Consider the following 15,292-nt stretch of genomic DNA (forward strand, 5'->3'; position numbering starts at 1 on the left):
AGAGGCAGTGGGAACCCCACTGCCGTCCCTGGCGCCGCCCACAACCGGCCCAGCCCACAGTAGGGCCTGCCCCTAGGCCCTGCCCCTTTCCCCCTAGGCCCCACTCCCTTGGCACTGCCTGATGCCCAGTGGGGGTGGGCAGTGCCAGGGGGCACAGGCTGGCACTGCCAGGGTGCCTATGCCCAGGGTGCACGGCCCCACTACCGCCCGACCCCCTCCGGGGCCCCAATTGCCCCCCTTCACACTGGCGGGGTCTCCCGCTAGTTCCCTGAACATGGGGAGCTACTCTAAACCCTGCCGGCGTGAAATACTCCTGGTGGGGTGAGAGATGCTATCGGGCCTGTAGAAGTCCGTGCCAGGCCTAATAATGGATTTAAAATACATTAAAAACAGATTTAAATAATTTACCTGTCTTCCCGCTGGTTTCCAGTGCGGTCCCGACTGCGCCTGCTCTCCAGCTGTGGGAGGCGCGCATGTGTTGTGAAATGGCCGACACACGCATCTCCCATCCCGACGCACCAAAAAACATGCACTTCGGGATGGGAGAATCGGGCCCCACATTTCTAACCCAATGTAGTGTGTGTACCTGTTAACATTGCACCCTTAGGTGAAGCCTCGTAGTTCAAAGTAATAGGAGAGGGTAGCTGTTGTCACAGCTCTCTATCACCTTGTCCATTCCTCTGTGTCCATAAGACCATAAGACCATAAGACATAGGAGCGGAAGTAAGGCCATTCGGCCCATCGAGTCCACTCCACCATTCAATCATGGTTGATTTCAACTCCATTTACCCGCTCTCTCCCCATAGCCCTTAATTCCTCGAGAAATCAAGAATTTATCAATTTCTGTCTTGAAGACGCTCAACGTCTCGGCCTCCACAGCCCTCTGTGGCAATGAATTCCACAGACCTACCACTCTCTGGCTGAAGAAATTTCTCCTCATCTCTGTTCTAAAGTGACTCCCTTTTATTCTAAGGCTGTGCCCCCGCGTCCTAGTCTCCCCTGCTAATGGAAACAACTTCCCTACGTCCATCCTATCTAAGCCGTTCATTATCTTGTAAGTTTCTATCAGATCTCCCCTCAACCTCCTAAACTCCAATGAATATAATCCCACGATCCTCAGACGTTCATCGTATGTCAGGCCTACCATTCCTGGGATCATCCGTGTGAATCTCCGCTGGACCCGCTCCAGTGCCAGTATGTCCTTCCTGAGGTGTGGGGCCCAAAATTGCTCACAGTACTCCAAATGGGGCCTAACCAGTGCTCTATAAAGCCTCAGAAGTACATCCCTGCTTTTGTATTCCAAGCCTCTTGAGATAAATGACAACATTACATTTGCTTTCTTAATTACGGACTCAACCTGCAAGTTTACCTTTAGAGAATCCTGGACTAGGGACTCCCAAGTCCCTTTGCACTTTAGCATTATGAATTTTGTCACCGTTTAGAAAATAGTCCATGCCTCTATTCTTTTTTCCAAAGTGCACGACCTCGCACTTGCCCACGTTGAATTTCATCAGCCACTTCTTGGACCACTCTCCTAAACTGTCTAAATCTTTCTGCAGCCTCCCCACCTCCTCAATACTACCTGCCCCTCCACCTATCTTTGTATCATCGGCAAACTTGGCCAGAATGCCCCCAGTCCCGTCATCTAGATCGTTAATATATAAAGAGAACAGCTGTGGCCCCAACACTGAACCCTGCGGGACACCACTTGTCACCGGTTGCCATTCTGAGAAAGAACCTTTTATCCCAACTCTCTGCCTTCTTCTGTCTGACAGCCAATCGTCAATCCATGTTAGTACCTTGCCTCGAATACCATGGGCCCTTATTTTACTCAGCAGTCTCCCGTGAGGCACCTTGTCAGGGAACTACATGTCCTCAGGTATGCTGGAGAGAGTTATTAGGGTTGCAATTTAATTAGGTTAACCCTATGTCATGGGGGATTGCCGACTATGTTTTCAGATTCTGCGGGTGCGATTCTCCGGCCCGAGCGTGCTCATGTCCAAATCGTGCTCAGGCCGAAGAATTGTGGGGGAGGAGCCAACGCACAGTTAGCGCTGGCGAGAACCCTTTTTGGGATTCTCCCAGGCCCCATGCCCTCCGAGGGAGTGAACCAGATTATCACATGCAGCGTTGGTTTTGAGCCGAATTCTCCTGACTCCAGCAAATCTCCGACCCTCAGGGGCAGTGGTAACGCAGCACAAACTGAGACCAGTCGTGATAGCCACACCAATGGCTCAGAGGCCATTTAAGTCCCCGGGTGGTTGGGGAAATGGCTGGGTAGTGCCCTGGCACTGCCAGTTTGACACTGCCAGGATGGCACTGTAATGGTGCCAGGGTGGCAGTGCCAAAAGGGGAGCCTTTGGGGATGCCTGAAAGTAGGGACCTTTGGCAACTCCATAGCGGGTGTCACTTACTTGGGGTGGGGTGCTGTTACCAGCAAGTGGTGGGGGGGCGGGGGGCGGGCGGAGGGGTGGCTGATGCCAGCGGGTGGGTGTCATAACCAACGACTACAAGGGGGGGGCGGAGGTTGCGTAAGCTTGTCATGGGGATCTGGGCACCCTTTAAAAATGGCACCCCAATCTCCGAGGAACCGGCCTTGCTGGTTTTCTTAGGTCTCCACTCCAAAAGAATTTCTGAGTGTGGGTGAATTCAGTGAGAATCTCCCCAGGCTCCAAAAAAATTCTAACTGTGGGTGAATTACAAACTGATTCACACCAAACCCCGCAAAGGGAATCTCACTGGTTTTCCCACTGGGAAAACACTTAGAAATTTTTTGGGAGAATTCATTCTTGGGATGTGGGCACATTCCTAACTGCCCTGAGGAGGTGATGCCAATCTTCCTTTCGTTGTTGTGCTTTGATACAACTGAGTGGTTTGCTGGGCATTTGAGTTAAAATTTAAACAGCTTCGTGTGGGCCTGGAGTCATTTATAGCTCGGGACAGGTAAAGGAAACTGAAGGGAATTAGTGAATCATTGGGCTTTTGTGACGTTCCAACAGTGTCATGGTCAATAAATGCCTTGGAATGTTTTACACCATTAAAGTGCTATTTATCAGTAAAACTGTATCTGAACAATGGACAACCTTTAAAGTATGGAGAGTTTAGGCAGAGTGGAGGGATGTTTCCCATAAAGGGGAAAGGTAGGGCAAACAAATACAGAGCCTGCTAGCTGATAAAAAGATAGAGATGGGTATACATGGGGAGGTAGTAGATTGGATTAGACACTGGCTCAATGGAAGAAGCCAGAGAGTGGTTGTGGAGGATTGCTTCTCTGAGTGGAGGCCTGTGACTAGTGGTGTACCGCAGGGATCGGTGTTGGGTCCATTGTTGTTTGTCATCTATATCAATGATCTGGATGATAATGTGGTAAATTGGATCAGCAAATTTGCTGATGATACAAAGATTGGAGGTGTAGTGGACAGTGAGGAAGGTTTTCAAAGCTTGCAGAGGGGTTTGGACCAACTAGAAAAATGGGCTGAAAAATGGCAAATGGAATTTAACGCAGACAAGTGTGAGATATTGCACTTTGGAAGGACAAACCAAAGTAGAACGTACAGGGTAAATGGTAGGACTCTGAAGAGTGCAGTTGAACAGAGGGATCTGGGAATACAGGTACAGAATTCCCTAAAAGTGACGTCACAGGTGGATAGGGTCGTAAAGAGTGCCTTTGGTACATTAGCCTTTATAAATCGGAGTATCGAGTATAAAAGTTGGAGTGTTATGTTAAGGTTTGTCAAATGTTAAATGTTTGTCATTTTCATAAATGACCTGGATGAGGAAGTGGAAGGATGGGTTGGTAAGTTTGCCGACGACACGAAGGTTGGTGGTGTTGTGAATAGTCTGGAGCGATGTCAGAAGTTACGGAGGGACATAGATAGGATGCAAGACTGGGCGGAGAAGTGGCAGATGGACTTCAACCCAGATAAATGCGTAGTGGTCCATTTTGGCAGGTCGAATGGGATGAAGGAGTACAATATAAAGGGAAAGACTCTTAGTACGGTAGAGGATCAGAAGGACCTTGGGGTCCGGGTCCATAGGACTCTAAAATCGGCCCCGCAGGTGGAGGAGGTGGTTAAGAAGGCGTATGGTGTGCTGGCCTTTATCAATCGAGGGATTGAGCTTAGGAGTCCGGGGATAATGATGCAGCTATATAAGACCCTCGTCAGACCCCACTTGGAGTACTGTGCTCAGTTCTGGTCGCCTCATTACAGGAAGGATGTGGAAAAAATTGAAAGGGTGCAGAGGAGATTTACAAGGATGTTGCCTGGATTGAGTGGCATGCCTTATGAGGATAGGCTGAGGGAGCTCAGTCTTTTCTCCTTGGAGAGACGTAGGGTGAGAGACCTAATAGAGGCATATAAGATGTTGAGAGGCATAGATCGGGTGGACTCTCAGAGGCTTTTTCCCAGGGTGGAAATGGCTGCTACGAGAGGACACAGGTTTAAGGTGCTGGGGGGTAGGTACAGGGGAAATGTTAGGGGGAAGTTTTTCATACAGAGGGTGGTGGGCGAGTGGTGGCAAACTGAATAGGGTCTTTTAAGAGACTCCTGGATGAGTACATGGGACTTAATAGGATGGAGGGTTATAGGTAGCCCTAAAAGGTAGGGATATGTTCGGCACAACTTGTGGGGCCGAAGGGCCTGTTTTGTGCTGTAGTTTTCTATGTTTCTATGTTATATAAGACATTGGTGAGGCTGAATTTAGAGTATTGTGTACAGTTTTGGTCATCTAGTTACACGAAGGATGTAAATAAGGTTGAAAGAGTGCAGAGAAGGTTCACAAGGATGTTACTGGGACTTGAGAAGCTGAGTTACAGAGAGAGATTGAATAGGTTGAGACTTTATTCTCTGGAGCGTAGAAGAATGAGGGGAGATTTGATAGAGGTGTATAAGATTTTGATGGGTATAGAGTGAATGCAAGCAGGCTTTTTCCACTGAGGCGAGGGGAGAAAAAAACCAGAGGGCATGGGTTAAGGGTGAAAGGAGAAAAGTTTAAAGGGAATATTAGGGGGGGCTTCTTCACGCAGAGAGTGGTGGGAGTGTGGAATGAGCTGCCGGATAAAGTGGTAAATGCGGGGTCATTTTTAACATTTAAGAAAAACTTGGACGGGTTCATGGATGAGAGGGGTGTGGAGGGATATGGTCCAAGTGCAGGTCAGTGGGACTAGGCAAAAAATGGTTTGGCACAGACTAGAAGGGCCAAAAGGCCTGTTTCTGAGCTGTAATTTTCTATGGTTCTATGGTTCTATGAAGCTGAAGCAGGAAAAGTCATGGCTGGAATTCTACCGCCACGCCCGTCCCGGAAGTGGGGCTCGCAGAACAGAATTCTCTGTTGGCCTCGGGCGGGGTTTTACGAGCCTCACCCAAGCGAGGTCGTAAAATACTGGCCCCTGATGTCCGTTTAGAGATCCAGTGTAAAGACAACAGGCCAGATGGCCTTCTGCACTGTAACAACAAGAAACAAGTGCGCTTATAAAGGTGTGAGATGGACAGAACCAAGTCGAATATAGAAGATGCCGAGAAAATTGAAAAATCAATTAAGAGAAACAAAAAGAGACTGGCGGCGAGCATAAAAAGGAATCCAAAGGGAAGGCATAGCCTAGTGGTATTGTCGCCAGATTATTAATCCAGAAACTCAGCTAATGTTCTGAGGACCCAGGTTCGAATTACGCCACGGCAGATTGGTGGAATTTGAATTCAATTGAAATAAATCTGGAATTAAGAATCTACTGATGATCGTGAAACCATTGTCGATTGTCGGAAAAAACCTGCTTGGTTCACTAATGTCCTTTAGGAAGGAAATCTGCCATCCTTACCTGGTCTGGCCTACGTGTGACTCCAGAACCACAGCAATGTGGTTGACTCTCAGCTGCCCTCTCAGCAAGGGCAACGAGGGATGGGCAATAAATGCTGTAAGAAGTCTCATCACACTTGGTTAAAGTCCAACAGGTTTATTTGGTAGCACAAGCTTTCGGAGTTTCGCTCCTTCTTCAGATGAGCGAGGAGTTGTGTTCACAAACAGGGCATACATAGACACAAACTCAATTTACAAGATAATGGTTGGAATGCGAGTCTTCACAGGTAATCAAGTATTAAAGGCACTGACAATGTGAGTGGGGAGAAGGCCAAGCAAAGGTTAAAGAGATGTGTCTTGTCTCCAGCCAGGACAGTTAGTGAGATTTTGCAAGCCCAGACAAGTCGTGGGGGTTACAGATAGTGTGACATGAACCCAAGATCCCAGTTGAGGCCGTCCTCATGTGTGTGGAACTTGGCTATCAGTCTCTGCTCAGCGACTCTGCGCTGTCGTGTGTCGTGAAGGCCGCCTTGGAGAACGCTTACCCGAAGATCAGAGGCCGAATGCCCGTGACTGCTGAAGTGTTCCCCGACTACAAGGGAACACGCCTGCCAGGTGATTGTCGAGCGGTGTTTATTCATCCATTAAATGCTGGCCAGCCAGTGTCCCCCATGTCCCACGAATGAACAAAAAAAAGTATTCTATAGGCATATGAATAAGTAATGGATGGGAAGAGGCAACATGGAACTGATTCAGGATCAGAAAGGGGATTTACTCATGCAGGCAGGGGGCATTGGATGAGGATTAAATTAATACCCTCAATACCCTGAATCTGTCACCAGGTCATGGTGAAGGAAAAGGTAAGCCATACACTTAAAGGGTTTAAAATTGATGATGATCAGGTATTGGGTGTAATTAAAGTTAATAAGACACCAGGTCCGGATGGATGCATCCAAAGATACTAAGAGAAGTGAGAGTGGGAGGCTCTGGCCTTAATATTCCAATATTCCTCAGACTCAGGAGTGCCAGGGGACTGGGGAATTGCAAATGTTACGCCTTTGTCATATCACCTGGAAGTTTCTCTCCAAGCCACTCACCATCCTGATTTGGAAATAATCACTGTTCCTTCTCCATCGCTGGATCAGAGTCCTGGAACTCCCTTTCTAACAGCAGTGTGAGTGCCGGCCACATGGAGTGCAGCAGTTCAGGAAGGCAGCTCATCACCACCTTCTGAAGGGCATTTAGCGATGGGCAATGAATGCTGGCGAAGCCTACAATTCTAAGAATTCATTTAGAAAAAACCTGTTCCCTTTGGTGGAAGGATCAAGAGGGTGAGATTGAAGGAAATTGGCAATGGCATCATGATGGAAATGTTTTCCTGCAGTGAATGTTTAGGATTGGGAATGTTCTGCGTCAGTGTGTTGGAGGTAGGGTCATTTAAAAGGGAATTGGATCATTACCTGAAAAACAAATAACTGCAAGGCTATGGGGAAAAGGCACTGGATGAATTTCTCTTTCAGAGGGCCAGCACAGAGATGAAGGGCTGAATGTCCTCATTCTATGCTGTGACCATTCTTTGATATGTGTTTATGTTTTGGATTTATGAGCATGTCAGTGTCAGCTCACGATGTTGGAACATGGCTGAACCTCTATTGTTTATAAACTGCCTGAGCTTCACCAAGACTGGTGGTTTGAAAGATCTCGTCAAAACATATTAGAAAGTCACTCAGCACATCGCTAGTTCAATGAAAACCGATAAAAGATAGATGAATATCAATCTGACCAGCCTGGTTTCAGAACGAACAGTCCATTTTTAACATTTCCATGCAATCATCATCCAGTCCCAGGTTCAAATCCTGATCTTAACTAAATTAGATAACCTTGCCCAAAACAGTCATACTATTAATGCTGAGATAGCTTATCTTACCCAGGACAGTCTTAATGTTACATTCATCATTGGAGGAGAGTGGAGGAGAGAGACAATGATAAGGCAAGGTTCCTGCTATTGATCGTTATCCAATGACCCCTGCTGGAAAATATGTATACACATGGACATTTGGTGAGGCCATGATTGACCTCAATTGCGATGCTTTCTATGGTTAAATAGCCTGTCAGCTGTCATTGCTTATACATGAAGGCGTGTTGCTTTGATGATGGATCTGTGGGCTACCAGAGTGGCTATCCAGCAGCAGCGAACATTTTCAGCAAAGGACTTCACATAGAAACTAGAAGCAGGAGTAGGCCATTCGGTCCTTTGAGCCTGAATCATACATTTTGATCATGGTTGATCATCGAATTCAATATCATGATCCTCCCCTTCCCCCTTGATCTCTTTATCCCTTTAGCATTATCCTGATGAAGGGGTTTGATAGGGAAGTCACAGGGAAAATACTTCCACTTGTGGAGGAGATTGGAGCCTTGAATATACAATAGTCATGACTAAATCCCCAATAGAGAATTCAGAATAAACTTCTTTTTGAAAAGAGTGGTAAGAATTTGGAACTCACTGACATGTGGATTGGTTGAGGTGAATAACATGGATGCATTTCATGGGAATATCGATAAGCACATGTGGGAGGAAGGAATGAATGAATGGATGTACTGATAGGGTTAGAGAGGTGGTGAGGGGATTCAAGTGGACCCTATGCATTGGCATGGAACAATTGGATCAGATAGTGTTGTAAATTCTTTGTAATCTTTGTATGTTATAGCAATTTTACACTTTCTGACTGCTGTGGCTCTCCTATTATTCCCAGGTCTCCTTAAGCCTCTTCCCTCATTAACAAAGAACAAAGAAAATTACAGCACAGGAACAGGCCTTTCGGCCCTCCAAGCCTGCACCGACCATGTTGCCCGACTTAACTAAAACCCCCTACCCTTCCAGGGACCATATCCCTCTACTCCCATCCTATTCATGTATTTGTCAAGACGCCCCTTAAAAGCCACTATCGTATCCGCTTCCACTACCTCCCCCGGCAACGAGCTCCAGGCACCCACCACCCTCTGTGTAAAAAACTTGCCTCGTACATCTCCTTTAAACCTTGCCTCTCGCAACTTAAACCTGTGCCCCCTAGTAATTGACTCTTCCACTCTGGGAAAAAGCTTCTGACTATCCACTCTGTCCATGCCTCTCATAATCTTGTAGACTTCTATCAGGTCGCCCCTCAACCGCTGTCGTTCCAGTGAGAACAAGTTTCTCCAGCCTCTCTTCATAGCTAATGCCCTCCATACCAGGCAACATTCTGGTAATTCTTTTCTGTACCATCTCCAAAGCCTCCACATCCTTCTGGTAGTGTGGCGACCAGAATTGAACACTATATTCTAAGTACGGCCTTACTAAGGTTCTATAAAGCTGCAACATGACTTGCCAATTTTTAAACTCAATGCCCTGGCCCATGAAGGCAAGCATGCCATATGCCTTTTTGACTACCTTCTCCACCTGCATTGCCACCTTCAGTGACCTGGTTATCTATTAACCCAGATCCCTTTGCCTATCAATACTCTCAAGGTTTCTGCCATTTACTGTATATTTCCTATCTGTATTAGACCTTCCAAAATGCATTACCCCACATTTGTCCGGATTAAACTCCATCTGCCATCTCTCCAACCAATCTATATCCTGCTGTACCCTCTGATGGTCCTCATCGCTATCCGCAAATCCACCAACCTTTGTGTCATCCGCAAACTTACTAATCAAACCAATTACATTTTCCTCCAAATCATTTATATATATTACAAACAGCAAAGGTCCCAACACTGATCCCCGAGGAACGCCACTTGTCACAGCCCTCCATTCAGTGACACGCCCTTCCACTGCTACCCTCTGTCTTCTTTGACCGAGCCAGTTTTGTATCCACCTTGCCAACTCACCTCTGATCCCATGCGACTTCACCTTCTGCACTAGTCTGCCATGAGGGACCTTGTCAAAGGCCTTATTGAAGCCCATGTAGACAACATCCACTGCCCTACCCTCATCAGTCATCTTTGTCACTGTCTCGAAAAATTCGATCAAGTTAGTGAGACATGACCTCCCTTTCACAAAACCATGTTGCCTCTCACTAATACGTCCACTTATTTCCAAGTGGGAATAAATTCTGTCTCGAAGAATCCTCTCCAATAATTTCCCTTCCACTGATGTAAGGCTCACCGGCCTGTAATTCCCTGAATTATTCTTGCTATCCTTCTTAAACAAAGGAACAACATTGGCTATTCTCCAATCCTCTGGGACCTCCCCTGTAGCCAGTGAGGATACAAAGATTTCTCTCAAGGCCCCAGCAATTTCATCCCTTGCCTCTTTCAGTATTCTGGGGTACATCCCATCAGGCCCTGGGGACCTGTCTACCTTAATGTTTCTCAAGAACCCCAATACCTCCTGCTTTTTGATCTCAACATGACGCAAACTATCTACACACCCTTTCCCAGACTCATCATCCACCAAGTCCTTCTCTTTGGTGAATACTGACACAAAATACTCATTTAATACCTCGCCCATTTCTGGCTCCACGCATAGATTCCCTCCCCTGTCCTTGAGTGGGCGAATCCTTTCCCTGGCTACCCTCTTGCTTTTTATATATGTATAAAAAGCCTTGGAATTTTCCTTAATCCTGCTGGCCAATGCTTTTTCGTGACCCCTTTTAGCCCTCCTTACTCCATGCTTAAGTTTCTTTCTACTTTCCTTGTATTCCACACTTGCTTCATGTGTTCCTAGTCTCCTGGCTTTGACAAATGCTTCCTTTTTCTCTTTGACTCGGCTCACAATATCCCTCTTTCCCAAAACTTGCCATACTTATCCTTCATCCTTACAGGAATGTTGCCAGTCCTGAATCCCTATCGACTTACACTTGAAAGCCTCCCACATGCCAGATGTTGATTTGCCCTCAACATCTGCCCCCAATCTACATTCTTCAGTTCCTGCCTAATATTGTTGGAATTAGCCTTCCACCAATTTAGCACCTTAACTTGAGGACTACACTTATCTTTATCCATCAGTACCTTAAAGCTTACTGAATTGTGGTCACTGTTCCCAAACTGCTCCCCTACTGAAACATCGACCACCTGACTGGGCTCATTCCCCAATACCAGGTCCAGTATGACCCCTTCCCTAGTTGGACTATTTACTTACTGTTTCAAGAAGCCCTCTTGGATGCTCCTTACAAACTCTGCCCCATCCACGCCCCTAGCACTATGTGAGTCCCAGATTAGTTGAAAACCATTCAGGAACTTTCCTTCCAGTGTGTTTCTGAATCCAGGTTGCTTATGAAGAGCAGGAACGGTCAAGATTCAACACCAGTGACCAGGGCCATTCTACTCCTGCAGGTCCCTGGCCTCCACTCACACCCTTAATTCACCCTCCTTTATTTCAATAATGAATACCCCATCCATACATGAGTTTACCCTGAGATTTCCATTGCTTTAAACTATGTAGCAAACCTTCCATGCGGTACTCATTGAAGGTTATTGAAAGTTGATAAGTAATTGATAACTGCCACGTACAGCCTTTCTAATTAGTACTTTAGATGGACTGAACAGCCCTCATCCCATTCCCAAGAATGATGTGTTCCTTTAAATTTCTCACAAGTTATTTTATTTTGTAAGTTACCTGAATATGTATTTCACTTACATGCACAAACTCCTACTTCGTATTTAGGGGCATCCCGACTGTAGTCGCAGTACAGTCCTTTGTGGTAATCACAGGTGTCTGCTTCTGTGCAGTTCTCTCCCAACTGCTTAGCACATGCCTTGCAACACTCGCAGCCATCCATCACTAAGCTAACTCCGGGTGGGCACTTGGGCATGCGTCTCGGACACTGGCAGGGCCAGTGGCAGTACTGCGTGCGGTTATACGGGTGGACGAAGTCTATTGAGTTCTCGTTGGCCTCTGAAGCTTCCTTGGAATTCTGGGTGAGACCCTGGGTGGAAGAGATAACAGAGTTAAAAAAAAGGTGAAGTGTTGAGCTGCCACAGAGCCTTCAGTCTATAAAATGTACCTGGGACATCCCAGGTTGTATCCTGATCCTGGGTTAACTAACATCAGTTGGGTGCAAGAATTGGGATTCTACAGACCTTAGATCAATTGAGGCTGGGACCAAAGAGGGGAAAGCAGGTAGAATGATCACTCCTGATCATGACCCAGAAACCACTGCTGAGTACTTGTAGAATCATAATAGCACAGAGGAGACCATTCAGCCCATCGACTCCATTCTGTAGAACAACTCAATCAGTCCCATTCCTCCACACTAAGCTTATTTCCCGCAATTACTCATCCAGTTTCCCTTTGAAATCATTCATTGACTCTGCTTCCTTCACTCTCATAGGCAATGCCAGGTCATTACCACTCACTAAGAAAAGTCAATTGTCACATAAAGATGGGATCAATAGTTATTGTGCCATTTACATAACCAACTAGCCTGTCGAGGTGAAGGAAGGGATGATTATTTGGATGAGGTAACAAAAACTGGTTGGTCACATTTTCCAGCATGGCTCAGCATTTGTGGAGGAGGAGGAGAGAAAATAGGTACAGATTCGATGGGTCGAATGGCCTCCTTCTGTACTTTAGGGATTCTATGATTCTATGATTAAGAATAAGGCTGAGTATCTGAATTAAATATAGGCCTAGTGCCCAGCCATGGCCAGTGAGTAGAGCTCCCATTTCAGAGTCAGAAGGTTCAAATCCCACTCTGGAGACTTGAACACAAAATCCAGACTGATACTCCCGTGTTGTTTCGAAAGGTGTTGCACTGTCAGAGATGTTGTCTTTTAGAATAAGCTTTAAACCAGCTGCCTGCCCTCTCAGGTGGATATGTTCTACAATACTTCTTGAAGAAGGGTGACAGAATTCTCCCTAGTGTGCTGTCCAATATTTATTTCCCAACCAACATATCTACATGGAGGGATCAGGTGGCATAATTACTACACAGCCCTTTAACTTCAGAATCCAGCCCTGACTGTTTCCTGTAGTCCTGTTTCCTGTGGTCCTGTTTCCTGTGGTCCAGGCTCCATCCAGACCTCACATCACAAAACTGTCCTTAAATTGACAGTTGGGCTATTTCAGGAAATATATAATCTCAGATTGCCACTCCTATTGTGCCAACATGGATTCCCATGCCAGTTAATCTGAGTTAGTTAGGTTGATCTGGAAGCTGGTAATGTCTCACTGGTGAGGTAGTGGGCTCTTTTCATAGGGAAGTGGGATAATTTGCTCAATGTTGAGTATAAGAGTGCTTCTGCCTGACCTGGGAATGTCCGAAACATGTCAGAACTTCCATTCCCCACCACTGATAACATCACCTTGATAAGCAGAAAAATATAGATAAAACTCTCATAAGGGCGGCACGGTAGCACAGTGGTTAGAGCGGCACGGTGGCACAGTGGTTAGCACTGCTGCTTCACAGCTCCAGGGACCTGGGTTCGATTCCCGGCTTGGGTCACTGTCTGTGTGGAGTTTGCACATTCTCCTCGTGTCTGCGTGGGTTTCCTCCGGGTGCTCCGGTTTCCTCCCACAGTCCAAAGATGTACGGGTTAGGTTGATTGGCCATGCTAAAATTGTCCCTTAGTGTCCGTAGGTTAGAGGGAGTAGTGGGTAAATATGTAGGGATATGGGGGTAGGGCCTGGGAGGGATTGTGGTCGGTGCAGACTCGATGGGCCGAATGGCCTCTTTCTGTGCTGTAGGGTTTCTAAGATTTCTAAGATTCTCATGCAACTAGAATGTGTCTGTCCACACCTGCTTTGTATCTCAAGGTAATGTAACAAGTGGAAAATCATGTCTCACAAATTTAATTGAGTTTCTTGAAGGGGTAACCAAGAAGGTAGATGAGGGCAGTGCAGTTGATGTTGTCTACATGAACTTTAGCAAGGCCTTTGACAAGGTACCGCGTGGTAGCTTGTTGCATAAAGTTAAATCTCACGGGATCCAGGGTGAGGTATCTAAATGGATACAAAATTGGCTTCTTGACAGAAGCCAGAGGGTGGTTTGTAGAGAGTTGTTTTTCAAACTGGAGGCCTGTGACCAGCGGTGTGCCTCAGGGATCAGTGCTGGGCCCACTGTTATTTGTCATTTATATTAATGATTTGGATGAGAATATAGGGGGCATGGTTAGTAAGTTTGCAGATGACACCAAGATTGGTGGCATCGTGGACAGTGAAGAAAGTTATCTCCAATTGCAAAGGGATCTTGATCAGTTGGGCCAGTGGGCTGACGAATGGCAGATGGAGTTTAATTTAGACAAATGCAAGGTGATGCATTTTGGTAGATTGAACCAGGGCAGGACTTACTCAGTTAACGGTAGGGCATTGGGGAGAGTTACAGAACAAAGAGATCTAGGGGTACATGTTCATAGCTCCTTGAAAGTGGAGTCACAGGTGGACAGAGTGGTGAAGAAGGCATTCGACATGCTTGGTTTCATCGGTCAGAACATTGAATACAGGAGTTGGGACGTCTTGTCGAAGCTGTACAAGACATTGGTAAGGCCACACTTGGAATACTGTGAGCAATTCTGGTCACCCTATTATAGAAAGGATATTATTAAACTAGAAAGAGTGAAGAAAAGATTTACTAGGATGCTACCGGGACTTGATGGATTGAGTTATAAGGAGAGGCTGAATAGACTGGGAATTTTTTTCTCTGGAGCATAGGAGGTTGAGGGGTGACCTTATAGAGGTCTATAAAATAATGAGGGGCATAGACATGGTAGATTGTCAATATCTTTTCCCAAAGGTAGTCTAAAACTAGAAGGCATAGGTTTAAGGTGAGAGGGGAGAGATACAAAAGTGTGCAGAGCGGCAATTGTTTCACACAGTGGGTGGTGAGTGTCTGGAACAAGCTGCCAGAGGTAGTAGTAGAGGTGGGTACAATTTTATCTTTTAAAAAGCATTTAGCTAGTTACATGGGTACGATGGGTATAGAGGGATATGGGCCAAATGCGGCCAATTGAGATTAGCTTAGGGGTTTAAAAAAAAAAGGGCGGCATGGACAACTTGGGCCGTAGGGCCTGTTTCCATGCTGTAAACCTCTATGACTCTATGACTCTAAGTAATACTCACCTACATTCAGCATTGCACTGTTCTGCACTGGCCACCTCTATCAGAACATGAATATACGTACATATGAAATAGGAGAACAAATAGGCCATTTAGCCCCTCGAGCCTGCTCCGCCATTCAATAAGATCATGGCTGATGTTTGAAAAATAACTCTGATAACTTTTCCTTCTCGTTCTCTCTTCAAGGCTTTGACAAGTTGTGACGTGGCATTGGCTATTACCTACTCTGTCCACAGTACATTATGTCATATCCATTTGAAATTGAAAGTTATTCAATTGCAGGCTATCTTAAAAGGTAAGAAAAGGGGGGATAAGATAGGGGGAAAGAGTGGGAGGGAAGGAAAATAAAGACAATAAAGAAATAAAAGTTAGCGAACAGTTAAAAATAAATAGAATGAAAACAAAGGGGTTGGGGAGGGGTAGAGCTAATCATCTGAAGTTGTTGAATTCAATGTTGAGACT

General features: G+C 46.0%; 1 protein-coding gene across 1 annotated transcript in view; it reads right to left on the minus strand.

The window, feature by feature from the left end:
• The window catches only part of ccn4b (cellular communication network factor 4b), an 84,435-nt gene that overhangs the window by 12,544 nt on the left and 56,599 nt on the right, over window positions 1–15,292 (minus strand). The window contains exon 2 of the mRNA XM_078215810.1: window positions 11,414–11,702. Within this exon, the coding sequence (XP_078071936.1) occupies window positions 11,414–11,702 (289 nt within the window). The remainder of the gene's footprint in view (window positions 1–11,413; window positions 11,703–15,292) is intronic.

This window comes from Mustelus asterias, chromosome 7 (genome assembly GCF_964213995.1).
Source record: "Mustelus asterias chromosome 7, sMusAst1.hap1.1, whole genome shotgun sequence".
NCBI classification, from domain to species: Eukaryota; Metazoa; Chordata; class Chondrichthyes; order Carcharhiniformes; family Triakidae; genus Mustelus; species Mustelus asterias.